The following is a 15,420-nucleotide window of genomic DNA, read 5'->3' as shown; positions in this document are numbered from 1 at the left end:
CAATCGCCATCCGTGTTTCGTCACGCGCAAAAACATAAATTCATTTGAACCACATTCACGTCTCGCTCTTTTTACGCGCACTCGTCACTCATACACGCTCGAAATGATTATCTAGAGTTCTCCTCTTCGCAAAGTCGATTCGAAATACAACTTCTTTTCGGCATTTCGCGCTGCTTCGAGACCCATCCCCTCGGTAATTTTCGTCCCGATGAAAAAAAGACGGTGCCTCTTCTTACGTCCCATTTATATAAAGAACACACCGCTTTTGCGGTTATATGAAACTAGAACGGTACCATTTGTCTACGCGTGATTAAGTTCGTGGAGTCGTGTGATTGTAAAGATACCGTAAACGTAATAAAGCCAGTTCCAGACACGTGCAACAGCGAGCACGCGCAGCCAAAATCCCGTCCACACTCGAACAACATGCAACAAAAAAGAGGCTTGTAACTCTTTAAAAGGCATAAACATATAATTTTCCTTTTTTTAATACAGTAATTAATGTTCGGGTAGTAATGATAATAAATAGATATTCCTTCTGATATTTTCTATGATCACGTCAGAATGCTCGTGTTCGGCTTAACGTTGCATTAGCTGCGCGTCGACCCATTAAAATCGACCCTTTCAAGAGTGTTTTGCAATGCGCGTTGCACATGTCTGGATCAGGCTTAAGAGTGAGTCTTGTTTCCATTTCCGTGTCCCGATCAGTGGTATTGAGCAATGTATTGCCGTTGAAGCCGATCGTTTCAGGTCTGCCTCTCGTCGAAATTCAAAAAACATTAACCGTATTTTCGTACAATTTAATCTGAGCGAATGCTTCGACTAACCGAATGTTCTAGTTTCGACAGAAGCTTTATTTTTCTCGGAACCTTTCGAATAAAGTTGCCATTTTCGACGTAAAAGTAATCCTCAAACGATCCGCTCAATCGATAGTTTAACATGCTAGACTTACTCTTTATGAATTAGAAATCGTGAATATCATCCTATTGGTCTTTTACGCTAGTTAATCGTTCGCTACGTGTTGGTTATCAGTGTTATTGCTGCTAAGAGTTCATTCAACAGGATCCTGCGGTCTCGCTACAGACACTTCATTGTTAGACAATTAATTTTTCACGTCGATCTGCATGCCACCTATCGCTAACGCCGAGGAAAAACGCAAGCGTACGTACTTTTTTGTGCATCGAGGAAAAATGCTTCTGCTAACGATCGCGTTCAAGACCTTTCGCTTCGTGAAAAATGTTTAATTGTTTTTTTATTCCTTGGTACTTTGACCAGCACACTAAGCCCCATAAGAGTATATCCTTTGCGAGTGGAAATATATTTTGCCGATCGGGTGGAAACAACGTGAACGAAGATAGATCGCTTGATCAATATCTCGTTTAAATCTTTGGGTACTACGTACCGCTATAATGGCTTCCCAAAAAGCTATCATTTGGAGTTGAACGCTATTATAGCGTCTTTTCTATGCAAAGAGTTCAGCGTAGTGCTATCCACGATTTTTTATCCATTTAGAACTCTCACTACTCTCACTTTGTTTGCCAGATGTTATCGGGATCGCAATACCAATTGAGTGTTTCATAATAAAAATGACTCTTGTCAATTTGTCACAGGAACCTTTTTTTGTGGGAAAATAGCTTCGACAACGGTTATTTTTGAAGAATCGATCAATTTTCTATTCAGAATCAATCAGGACATTGTTTGTTTTTTATAGTACAGGTTCCATCATATTTTCATTCTTACTTCCGATTTTTATTACGAGCCCCTTCAAAGGTCATTTTTGTTATGAGCCTGTCAATTTTGTATTTTATTATTTTTCTTTGTATGTACACAGCCGTTTCTTCTACGTCACTGGTGGCGAGTGATTTTTTAACTTGCTACAAGTGGCAAGAGGCTTAAGGAGTCCCTATCGTGGACCTACCAGAGAACAATGTAACAGAAAAAAATTACACATAGAATTGTGCAGTCAGTTTTTAATCGCCAATAATGTGCAACAATTAAGTTTTTTAAATTGCCTTTTCTTATTAAAAACAGATCTTCCACCGGTTATGAATAGAATTATATTATTTATTTCTCTTAGGGTTGCAAATTATTTTAAAATAAAATCCGCAATAATGATATGGTCACTCGTTTTCATATATGTATCGTATTGAAGATTCTGCAAAACTAGTAATGTTGCACAGTTGGTAAACAAGAGTATCGATACATATGCACTTTTTAAAAATAATTTTAATATATCGAAAATATGTTCATTAGTTCGTTCTATCTTCAATTGTATCAAGTTTTCAAACAATTACATGTTGTTAATTCTATGTAATGTGTTCACTATAAGACACCTTACTTACTGTTTCAATACTCTTTTTGGTATAATTAGGTGGTATACATTTACACTTATCTTCTATCAATTGCTTACGTTTACCTCTCGAACATTCTCAGATTTGGTCAATATACCTAATCAAGTTCTAATGTCACAAGTACACGTTTTGTTGCTGTAATATGTTCACAAAAATCATATTCTCGTTATCGTTGCATTTGTTTTGAAAAAGCAATTTTAAGAATCTCAATCATTGTAATGCATTGGCGGCTACATACAATTATGTACCTATATAAATGTATTCTGTCAAATTATTATTCTAAATGGTTCAAAAATCATGGATATCGTTACAATAAACACACCATAAAAATGCGTTGGGAAGCGATGAATAATTTTTTCTTAGTAAGCTAACGCTGCATTCACATATTTGCTATTACACGATAATAATAAATCATCCGGAGAACTATACATAAATAAGTATCCGTACAATAATACATCTCAGAGTTTAGTTTAACCAAAGGATCAAATGATGAAGAAAGCATGACTCATGTACCGTTCGTGTGGCAGTTAATATCTTAAACTGATTACTCGCGATTGCGGTCTATTGTTTCTGATAATCGGTGGAATAATTGTGCAATGAATCGCTCCAAGCGAATCATTGCTAAATCCTTTTCCACGGGATAGTCTGCTACCGTAAGTCCGTAGAGTGATGGTGCGAGTCGTCGAAGGCGCCATGGTTTCTTTTATAATAATATATGTATACATATACCTAATATTATATGTATAGTCGTTAACAATATTAGTTACAGGTACCTAAGATTTTCTCGCACGCGTTCCCCACGCTGGAAAAAAAGTAAAAAAAAGGTCGAAATGCTCGTACATGTTTAGGACAGTCTACTAACGTCTTCGCCGTTTCATCGACGTAGTTTTCGATCGACCGTCTCGTTAGTATCAATCTACTTGTGTGGTTATCAAGTGATATTAAACAGTCGAAATGGTAAAATGTCGTCAAAGAAAGAACACAAAGACGCCAGCGAGAATGTCTCATCGTCGTGTAAACGTTAGGAAAATCGATGTTTGATAGGTGCGAGCACGACGTATACAGGCTGTTTCAAAATCAACGAGCCAAAACAGATCGATCCTTCGTGTCGAAAGGAATCGAACGGATTTTCGCCATTTTACTATTTGTGATTTACGTTTGCAGATAAAAGTGATTAACGCATCAACGGACAAATTTCGTCAACAGTCACCAAATTAACAAGCATCAAACTGATTTATACAATTAGTCCTAGGTTCTTATCACATCGAAATCGGTACCATTCGTTTTGTCGTAGAAAAACTTTGTATACGTGTGCAAAAGACGAGACATACTCCTAGATTTAAATTTCACGTAGCTTCGTAAGCTGAACTATTCCTGGAAGAGGCAATGAACATTTCTGGTTCATATTTTTCGATCTTCCTTCTACTAAGGTTGTTTTTAATACATATTATTAATTGTTTTTATAACGATTAAAAGATTTACTTATCTCTTTATACATAAGTATGATGAAATTGTATAAAACTGTGTTTTAGTCTTAGTAGAAAAATCATTTTGTTTCTATAATTTTACAATAAATACATACAAATATAATAAATTAATAATTGAAGTAATGTACATACATACACTCACACATACAAACACGCGCGCATTCATGCACACACACACATATACGGTAAGATGGGGTCTTAATAATCTATCTGTTTATTCATCAGAGCAAAGTTTTCCTACAATAATTTTTAAACGTTCAATGAATTTGATATGGAATCAAACTCTAAAATATATTCATTTTATACTTTCAATAAATTTTCCCAAATTTAACAGAAATAAAATTAGACGGTCGACAAAAGTGACACGCATTTCTGTTGCCAATATTGGTTGCACTACTTACAAACATTAAAATTTATATAAACATTACAATTATACATACAACAAGATTTTTCTATTATGATTCAAAGTTAGGAGGTTCGTTTCAATGACTAAATAATAGATGAGACAATAAAAGCAATAGAAGAGGCGCCAATGTAACACCCGAAGCATTTCCATGATCGAGCAAAATACGAACCAGAAACGTAACAAAAAAAGAGAAATACAACGTTGCCTGACTCAGAAACTTCGTCTGCTCACATTTCGAAAACGAAGTTCCTAATTGCAAAACGATAGAAACATTTCCAACTCCTTTTCGACAAGAAGAATCAGCACATTCTGATTCGTAAAACATTTTTGGGGCGCTTCGTATATTTACAATATTTGCAGTAACGGTTGATTCGATATTATTTTCCAATTTATACAACGTGTCTTTTTCTTCGTCCCTCTCCCGTGCAATTAAAACCGTTCATTTGCGGTACGTCCGTTGCACTCGTAAATCTAGGATAACTCCGAACACTGTCCAAGAGCGATTGGCAAACCAAATGGTATCTCAATACTCGCAGACTCTCTAACAATAAGTAACGTCTCGAAGAGTTCCATTTTCTACGTATGTCTACGTAGAGGTATTCCCTACATTATGCATCCATTCTGAAATCTATGGTTTCGTCGAGAATTTATCGGTAAAGGTTTATAGCTACGTCTCCGCTACTGTATCGAAAAGGGGGGGGGGTGTTAGCAATTACAATTTCACGTGTCGGAATGGTTCAGTACAAAGTGGCTTGGCAGTGTTTAACATTGGTGACCGTAACAACATGATCTGACGATTTTATCCGGATACTGAATTCGTCGGTGTAATTTCTGTCGAGTAATATCCGAATATCCCCATTTAAAATGGAACATATTCCAGATGATCAGACACTGGAATAATAACGTAAATTTATTTTTGAAATATCTAAACACGAAGAAATAACAAATTGGATTAAGTGTACAGTATTTCCTCCTTGTAATGGCATTTTGTTAACGTTGCTACTATCGCAGCGTCGTATGCATCATACATTGGAGTTAGTTAATGGTATAGATCCTGGAAATGATATAGTGAGGTTGCAAATTAAAGCTTCAAGTTGGAACACCGATAGATGTAGCCGCGCCAAGGGTCGTTTTACGTGCTTTGTAGAAGTAGCACCTTCAACATCAGGCAGCAAAAGTCATTTGTGAATTGATATTTACAATTTCTGCTTATAGTCTTTCGTTAAAATTACACGATATTAAGACCCCGTCACCTATTCCTCGTTAACAATTACTGTACTAGTAAGTAACCTGCAATTGTTAAAGAATAGGAAACATACTTTTTCCTTTTTCCAATTTTACAACCTCACTTTATCGATTCCAGTACCCATAATGCTGCGTGTCAGCTTAAAAGTTTTACTCTCGACAGTTGCTTTTGAAATTCGAACATAAAATAGTTCCATCTATCCATGACAGTAAAACTCGTTAGAGTTAACCGTTAAGTAGACATTTACTTGAACTACATACCTTTAAAAATTACTCTAAGCTGGACACGTAGCACAAGTATTGAAGGTTTTGCTTGACTATTGTAGATGACGTGAAGAGGCAAGACATAATCTTATCCAATGTATCCTATAGTTGTGTTACCGGTCCCGAGAGATACTATTATAAAGAGGGAATGCACTGCATACAACTTAACACAGTTTTTAGTAAAATAGTTCGACTTCCATAACAATTCTAACACATACAATTCAGTTCTGGGCATTAGATACATTACTTAAACATAAGTCTACCCTACACTCATTATTCACATAATTATTTAACACCTAAAAATCATCATTTTTTGACAAATCCAGAACAGTCATGTGTACGTACAGGTAACATTTCGAACTCTGTAATTAATCATTTGGAATAATTAGTTTATAAATGTGTAAAATGAAGTCTTTCAATTAATATTTGGATATTTCAATATAAATATCCGGATAGTCGCAGTCCTAATACGATGTTCCGCGCATAAATTATAATAAGTACCCTAGTAGCATTTATGGTTGGCCAACGGTATCCAACAGTTAGGAGTTATTTGGGATATAGTTAGTGTTTTTGCCTACAAATTCCCAAACGACGAACAGGTTATGACAATTTGCCAACGAATATGTAATGTTGGGCCTACAATTATTATAGTTGGTTAATTAACAAGAAAATTACAATGATAATACAACATTGGCCAAGCCAAAGTTTTCCAACATTTAAATATCTTCTTAAAGACGTCAGAAACGTTGCTGTCAACCAAAAACTTGTTATTATATTTCAAATTGATTTTTTGTTTTCCTATTTATGAATATACTCACAATTTGTTACTGTTGCGAAACACGTTTAACATTTGACATTTTGTGAAAATAGAGTCAGGGGACAGAAGATTGGAAATAACTTATAATAATTATTTGTAATAATTAGCTACATGTATAAATTGTACATAATAAATTGTAAAGGTAACTTTGCTGGTAAAACACTTGTTTACCCGTTTAATATACGTATACAATTTATACACGTATATAATTATTATAAATATTATTTCCAGTGTTATATTCTTACTAATATTTGTAAAGAATTTTATGGAAGTGTAGCATAGCCAATTGTCTTCCTATTGTTGGTTTATTGTAGATACTCAACAATTGGCCCTAAGAAAGAAACCTCCAATTCGCCCTTCGTAGTAGAGAGACGTGGGCCCTACGTTGGGTATGATTGCTGGCCCAGTTGCAAAAAAGGGTGACAATTCTAACTGTTGGCCAACCAATAGTGCATCAAAGGCCCATAAAAATGCCAACAGTAATTGCTACTAGGGTAGTCTCTTGAAACAAATGCGTCATGCAAGCGTGGTATAAGCTTCGTTACAATAAACATTTTAATAATAGTTCGGAGGATTTTCAGTCGGAAAGATTCAATCTATTCGTGCGTAATTCAAAGTTGTTGAACAACTCTTTCGTTCTTTAACGGTCTTATAGACAAATTCTATATATTAATAAGATTCTTGCGACCGCAAATGTAGAAACTCTAGGAAGCCGAAAATCATCGAATGTACGCAATTATTGATCTATACGAAACATTGTTAAATTTCTAATGAAACGTTACAAATTTTTTGTTCTCGTCAATTTTCCTATCCTTTTTTCTTTCTGTCGGTTAATTTCTTGGTCTTAAGCGCACTTATTAATTTGACACTATATTTTGGCGCAAGCATCCAAACGAAAATCGATCGCGTTTATAGAATTACGATTCTAATACTTTTCGGGTGTGATCGATTATTTACGTGCTATTACAAATAAACAAAAGTGATATTTCCCTTCTGTAAGAACCTAATGATATATTCAGCGAAAAGTCATCTATTTTTTTTTTTTGTTAGCGTAATTAGTCTTGGTTATTTTAATTCCTTTTCTTTCACCTGTTAATTTTATATTACTTTCCGTAACAACACATGCATTAAATTTACGAAAATAAAGAAATTCGAGGGTCCTGCTTATACTGAACTCTGATTAATGCAATTCTCCCTGATTTGCATTTGAACGCGTGTTGCTTACCATTAGCATCCATCATTTTGGATTTTCTAAAATTATTCGAAAGTAGAGGTATTGAAAAACACTTACTGAATTCGGTCGAGATTATTGAGAGAACATGTATTCACGAATATTCTCGCTCGAAATGTATTCATTTTCTCGTGCAAGTATTTTGGCCGCCTCGATTGTCCGCATCAAATACGCCTTATTCATTTAGGAACGCTTTTCTTACGTTTAAAATAATTCATTATTAACGTTCTCAGAACAAGTTCGGGTTTCTATATAACATTCTTAATGCAAGCGATTTTAAAATATACGCTTTGTACTCGTGTCAATTCAAGTTTGCAATTTTCACAACAAAAATATCATTTTCGAGCATATTTTATTTTTCAAACGTAGGTTTTTTTCAAGCGAATAAAATGCACTGACAGTTACTGTAAAATTTGCAAAATGATCTCTTGGCTCGATAGTATATAGAAAAGTATTTTTTTATAAAAAGCAAAATCAATTCGTCGACAAAATATTGACAAATATTTTTTTGCGTTTCTTTTATTATTTGAACGATCAAATTGCGATAACGATTAAAATGTATTATAACCAGAATTGTCAATAAATTAAGAAGGATTTCTAATAAAGAAGAATACCAAGGAACTCGAACTTGTCCTGAAAGCGATAGCTTTTTCTACAGTCTCGCCCTTATCAGTTCTACAGATGGATCCTACATCCTCGCGCAATTTTTTATCTTTCATAAGGCGCGATTGAACTCCGCCGGAAGAGTGGAAAAGATTTTATCAGGGAAAAGTGATCATTCAGCTGATCCAGCCCGCACGTTTACAGGTTCCTATAGTTCCGTGAGACGTGTCAAAACTTCGGCGATCGTACGAAATCGAGGGATCCCGCTATGACTGTCTTCAAAGGAGATCAAGACGCCCCGTAGACACAGGCAGAGTTGTCAGGCGGACTGATCTTCTCCACCGGCAGAATTGCTGCTTTGTGCCATTCGTCGCGTACCTAGAATTCAAATATTCAAGTTTTACATAAATATTGAAACAAAGCAATGAATGTCGGGGTTTTTCGTTAATATCTCGTTAACCAAGCCGCGGATAACATTTTTGCTAAGGAAAAATGTGTTTCAAATCACTTCACGAGTCTCCCATATCCGGGTCCTCCAACATTTTTGTTACACCCTGTATACATACACTTGTGGGCCAAACTTTACCACAGCAATTATTCTTGCAACATTCTTGAAGCTTATAAACCTTAATTAAATTGATTTTATGCAGAAAGCAATTAATCACCATAGCCCATATTTCAATCGAATAAAAATTATTTCTTCATAAATAAACGATTCTGTTTCGATCTATAGAAACGGCAATTTCATATGGTATAACGTAATACACTACTTTTTCAAATCTAACCATATTTTTCTACGAAGCTAAACAAAGCTTGTTTCGGTTGTAATATGATTAAATGGGCTTAGGAAGAGGGATCATCTTAATTAATTGAAAAACGTATCACCCACCTGCTCGACCTTCGCAAATACCCTCAGTAAATTGAGGCCAGCCAATTTTTTAATGTCCTCCTCCGACCATGCAGGGTCTTCCAGCAGTGTGGCCAACAGCTGAGGATACCTTGATACGTCCTCCAAACCGGTAGGAGTGCTGGAAACGACATTAATATTGACAGGCATGGCCAGTTCGGTCGCGCTATTTTTTTCATTCAGAGAATAAAAAGATCACCGGCAAAATGAGATATGCATCCAGTGTTTCGTATTCAGTAGAAGCAATTTTATGATTCCCGCGTGCGCGCTCCTCAAAATTATTCATTCTCCGTGTCGGAAATTGTTGTAAATCCCACCATAGATGGGAAACTGTTAATTCTTCATCGAGCCCCCCCCCCTCTCCTCTGGCACACCGATATTAACGATTCTCTGAATGCACAATGTATCAGGGACACAGTCAAAAGATAATTACAAATTTATCCCGTCGAAGCCGGCTCCTATTCCAACGTGATCGATTCCCGCCACCTTTCGGATGTGATTGATGTGCGCTGAAACAGCATGGCAGCCCTTGATAAGCTTGGTCGGATCGGAGACGTTTTAAATGTTGATTTTATTATGTCCAACCGGTCCTGTCATTAACGTTTCATTAACGTTTCGCTTCGATTACAATTCCATCTCCCATGTGGAGTGTCGACCAATCCCGTTCGAACGTTTCGTGTTTCGTTAATTGACAGAACAGGATTTTCACTCTGATGTTTGGACATCATTGATTGAACTAACTTTGCATGGATTTACCACTAATGTAATCGCAGAATGTATTCTGTTATCGATATGTATTCGAAAGATCGTGAATAACCGTAATTTTAATTTGGAATTTGTAAATATAGTGGACCTTTTTAATATAGTGCTATTTTTTTTTTATATAATATCTATGTATGTATAGTCAACCGATATTAATTATTGTTAATTGAACGGTGAATTGAACGATGTTCAAATAACCGACATTCTAGTGTATAATTTTCTGTTAAAATTGGCTAATAGTTCATCAAGTATAATGATTTTTTTTGTTAAAAATATAATATGCAAAATTAGCACTAACACTTTGAAGTACAAGTATAATATTGGTACTTTTGGAGAAAACATATCCTCATGCGAAGGGGCGACTTTGAGATTAATAATTGCATATTATTACAGTGGAATGCTGCCTTTGATGTTTATAGCTAGCAACAAAAGAACACGCAGTTATTGTGTTCTACGTACCAATAACGTCTTTTATTGTTGCGGTGCTGTTGCACGTTATGAAGTATGTATAAAACGGAACCATTGCCACTCCGCCGTTTTTAGCCTGCGAACAGATGCATTAACATCAGATATGTTGAGATTGTGAATTTTGTAATACATTTCGCATAAGAAAATAGCTATTGTAAAAGTCATTTGAACAAAAAAAAGTGGTGGGGATGACGTCTGGACAATAATCGTATATCAACAAAGAGTCAATAATCGCGAGGCCCCTGTATACTTATTTGTAAAGTTCACTTGTAATCTTGTGCAGGTGTATTTGAAACCTTAACATACAGTTGAAGTCAGCAACTAGCAATACAACCCACAAAAGGTAGGTACATCTTTACCACTCGAGGTGTACCGAATTTAACTTAAAGTTACGAGGCCAACTAACGTTCCGAGTGGTACCCCGGCGATGAAATAAGCATCGGCCTATCTACGAGTCACAATTCCCTATGTGGTACTCCGGTGATGAAATAAGCATCGGCCTATCCACGACTAACAATAATTAAAACAACCGATCCTCGTCTATAATAACAGCCGGAAGCATCTTTAGCCCTCGGTTTGTAACAACTAAATGAAAAAATGAATAATCTTTAAATGAATTCATTTGATTTATTCTGTTTTTTAATGTAGCGATTCTTAGAATGTTTCTGTAAATATATCAAATCTTTTTGTTATTAAACAAATAACTCCCAATTGAACGTTATCCCTAACAAGAAAAATGTCATTTACATTTCAGTCACACTAATATCCTAAGTATCACATTGTTTATTAAATATAGTAAGAGAATAAAAACAATGATTACGAACTCTATATTTTACATTGTAATTTATTGTTAATTCATTAGTGAATAGAATAACATCGGTATTTACTTAATTTAGATTATTCATTTATAGTTCATCCGTATTTCAACATTGAAATAAATATATTCTATACGGAACTATAAATATATTATATATATATTCTAAATATACTATAAATACATATATTCTCTATGCTACATTGGAGGTAATCTTCTCTTTTTTATAAATCAAAAGGCATTGTTTATTTCGGGCGTTCCAGTTCTTGCTAGCGTTGGCGGCCTGCAGTCGATGTTCTAGCTAAAGAATTTTTATAATTAACGAGTAACGTCGCCATTTTATAACATTTTATAAAATTGGTCAATATAGTAGAAAGCTACATATATATCCTCTCAAAAATTGAAAGATTTCATTTATTAATTCTCTATGACAAAAATTCCAAAATTTACCTATTTTTAGATGCCTCAGGATGCTATATTAAGTACTTCAGAAGTACCGATTGTACATATAAGGGTTGTTTTCATTACGCATCCCCAAACACTTCGTCAGCAATATTCATTTAATTTCATTGCTGTGAAATAAACGCAATGTCGGTAAGCACAGAATTTATTAAAACTTTCATAGAATCTGCGAGTTGCTTTCGGAAGTTGTGCTCGGAGCTACTCATCGTATCGACGCACAATTTACGTTTCTCCGACTTTAATCCGTAACTTGTGCGGTACGTGTTACGCCCGCGGATATTAAAAAAGTTGCGACTCGAGATGCGGTGATTTCCGCGTATATCTACGACTGGAACACACACGATAAAATTCGATGAGCGGTTCTAGGAAACAAGTATTAATTTTAATGAAATAAATGATAATAATGTATTTAAACAATCAAGTGAAAATGAATTTCTATGGATGCATATATTATGGTAAAATTAAAAGGGCTCGAGGATTTATTATTTGGAATTTGGTCTATGATGGAAGGTTACCTTTATTCGCTACCCGGCCAGGTCTTAAAACGTTGGCCAATAAAATTTGAAGAAATCGTAAAGTTACTCGGTGGGAATGCAATTTCACTCCAACGGGGTGGTGTATATACTGCCTTGAAATTTTAATATCGCGAACTCCTATAAATCATATTTTCCGCTTACCTACTAGGATTTTGAAACGATTGATTCAGGATCCCATGAAACATTCAATGTCCACAATTCCAGGTTGAGATCTTTACCAACTGATTCAGAACCTCTCCTCAAATATTATTTTCATGATTGCTGGGCAACAATATTTTTTCATTGTACGCGGAACCGTTTGTTTATACTGTACGCTGATTTTCAATTATAAACATTTGCATTTTGTGTTTTTTTTGGTTCTACAGTTTATTTCATATCAAACTGATGCCTTTAATCTTTACTATGTCAATTAAAAGAGAATAAAGTGATTTGATTCGATAAATTACATTTTGTAATCGATTAGTAAATGTCGACTGGTTAAAGTAAATTGGCTACTTTTCAAATATAATTTCTTAAAGGGTCCTTCAACAAATAATTTTTGAAATATTCAATTATTGGTAATGATTCCTCAAATTTTTTATTTTTCCATAGTTGATTAATGTATAATAACTTCAAAATTACAATACAATGTAATTGCTTATTTGCAAACGCACTACTGCCCAAAGTGACCTATAATCAAAAATTTATGTTAAAGAAACTAAAACTTTCAAACTTTGAAAATTCAAGTTCCATGTGTTTATTTGGCCAGTAGTAAACAGTACAAAAATTTTTGGAACAATAAAAATTAATTTAGGTGATGGGGGTTTCAATTGAACTTTTTAACCCTCATCCGTCCTTTATTTTCCCAACCTAGTTTGTCCCTCGATGTCCAATTGACATAGTGATAAAAAATTAATATAACCAAGAGATTGTTATGTATGATGAATTTTCTATCATACCTCTTGTTCTAATAGTCTGACCTTGCACCTGACAAAGGAAAATGTCCTTACGTTTTCGTTAACAAAAAAACTAGGAAGCGTGACGCAACTTCAACCTTCAAAAATTTCCTTATATGGAAATTTCATAGCATACCCACCAATTTCTAGACCTATATAAACCCGTTGATTTCAACCCTCGGAGGATCAAAACTGTACCGTCGCCTTTAGAGTCACGTCGCGTCACGTTCTTGTGAGTTGGTCATTACGTTAGTGAGATCGGGCTAAAGTTCCCTTTCGAATCCAGTTAACCTTGTAGTAAACCGTGAACACTTTATTTGTATTCCGGCTAGAATTATTACTTCGGTATTATTCTGTAAGATCCACTCCCAACCCCCGCATCGCCAGTGCGTTAACACCGAGCACATATTTATTTCGGTAATAGTTATTATTTCATTATTACTTACTACTACGCGACAACACTACACAACACATTTGTAACTAAAGACTGATTAATTATACGGTTATTTTATAAATCTGTGTAGTTCATTTTGAATCCATGACACGATCCAGAAATCTGTACTATTATCGATATACTAGTTTCCTCTAGTTTAGAATAATATCAGGTCAATCGTTCCCACACTAATACAACTTTACCGCTCGAGTTGTAATAATTATAATTTCATAGGTTACGAGGTACTAACTAACATTTCCTAACGGCTCCCTGATTTCGCATCAGGTTCGTCCGTGCATTACATGTATCCAAAAGTATTATCAACCCAGTGGCTCTCCGATTTCGCATCGGATTCGTCCACGAAAATTGACCAATCCTGCGGCTCCCTGATTTCGCATCAGGTTCGTCCGCATCCTAACAGCTCCCTGATATCGCATCAGGTTCGTCTGTACAGACTTTCCACCCACCTCGCAGCTCCTCAGTTACGCGCTGAGTTCGTCTGCAAAATCAAATCCTAGTGACTCCCCGATTTCGCATCGGGTTCGTTCACGCATTTTACCTTCCTGCGGCTCCCTGATTTCGCATCAGGTTCCAGGTTCGTCTGTACAGATTTTCCACCCTCCTCGCAGCTCCTGAGTTATGCGCTGGGTTCGTCTGCAAAATCACATCCTAGTGACTCCCCGATTTCGCATCGGGTTCGTTCACGAATTTTACGTTCCTGCGGCTCCCCGATTTCGCATCGGATTCGTCCAGGAAAATTGACGAATCCTGCGGCTCCCTGATTTCGCATCAGGTTCGTCCGTGCATTACATTTATCCAAGAGTATTTCCAACCCAGTAGCTCTCCGATTTCGCATCGGATATGTCCACGAAAATTGACCAATCCTGCGGCTCCTTGATTTTGCATTAGGTTCGTCCGCATCCTAACAGCCCCCTGATTTCGCATCAGGTTCGTCCGCAAGTGACTCCATTCCTAGAGGCTCCCTGATCATCGCATCAGGTTCATCCTCGTTTTCAAACATCCTAGCGGCTCTCTGGCTTCGCGTCAAATTTGTCCGCGCATCTTACTAATAAACTGATACCATATTCCTTGGAAAACCTACACTCCACGGCCTCTCGCGTTGCTACGACCCGGGCTCGTACCAAGATTTAAATCTCCCTACACATGGCAGAAGAACATCATTTCTTAACAGAGAAACGTGTCAAATTGACACAACAGACGGATGAGGATTAACAATCTTTTTCACGAGTTGATGTAAAATGCAGTAGAATAAGATGTTCTAATTTCCTACACTCGATACAACACAACGCGATTCCCCTGTATTCCCCTTGAACTGTTATAACTCGATCCCAGGCAACGACCCAGCTGCTCCCGGACAATTCATCAGTCCTGAGTTCCTGATAAAAATTTAAAGAACTCTGACCGTGCAGAGGTGATCTTTATCCGTCTCGGGTAACCCAGCACAGAATGGTTCGAGCCATTGCGCCCAATTTTATCTGGCCCTTTTATCTTCGCCTGCTATCGAAAACTACTGAATCAGTCAATCAGGGAAAAACAATGGCCAGCTTGTCTATTGAATAATACCTGACCCGACTTAAACTATGAGCCGGCGGACGTTAATTGGGCCAGCAGCAGTGCGGTACAGCTAATAACATGTCGCTGGACTTGCCGTAGTTCGGTTTCTGATTTCATTCTTCGTCAT

The 15,420-nt window shown here is 36.2% G+C and overlaps 1 protein-coding gene across 1 annotated transcript in view; it reads right to left on the bottom strand.

Annotated features, from left to right (window-relative positions):
• Positions 1-8,689: 8,689 nt before the first annotated feature.
• LOC107190853 (dipeptidase 1-like) overlaps positions 8,690-15,420 on the bottom strand; it is a 201,346-nt gene continuing 194,615 nt past the window's right edge. Inside the window, exons 9-12 of the mRNA XM_015579739.1 lie at positions 10,530-10,614; positions 9,742-9,817; positions 9,291-9,429; positions 8,690-8,779 (exon numbers count right to left, since the gene is read on the bottom strand). Coding sequence (XP_015435225.1) covers positions 8,690-8,779; positions 9,291-9,429; positions 9,742-9,817; positions 10,530-10,614 — 390 coding nt within the window. The remainder of the gene's footprint in view (positions 8,780-9,290; positions 9,430-9,741; positions 9,818-10,529; positions 10,615-15,420) is intronic.

This window comes from Dufourea novaeangliae, unplaced genomic scaffold (genome assembly GCF_001272555.1).
Source record: "Dufourea novaeangliae isolate 0120121106 unplaced genomic scaffold, ASM127255v1 scaffold205, whole genome shotgun sequence".
NCBI classification, from domain to species: domain Eukaryota; kingdom Metazoa; phylum Arthropoda; class Insecta; order Hymenoptera; family Halictidae; genus Dufourea; species Dufourea novaeangliae.
The sequence above is the reverse complement of the archived record's forward strand: the minus strand, read 5'-3'. Positions and strand labels throughout refer to the sequence as shown.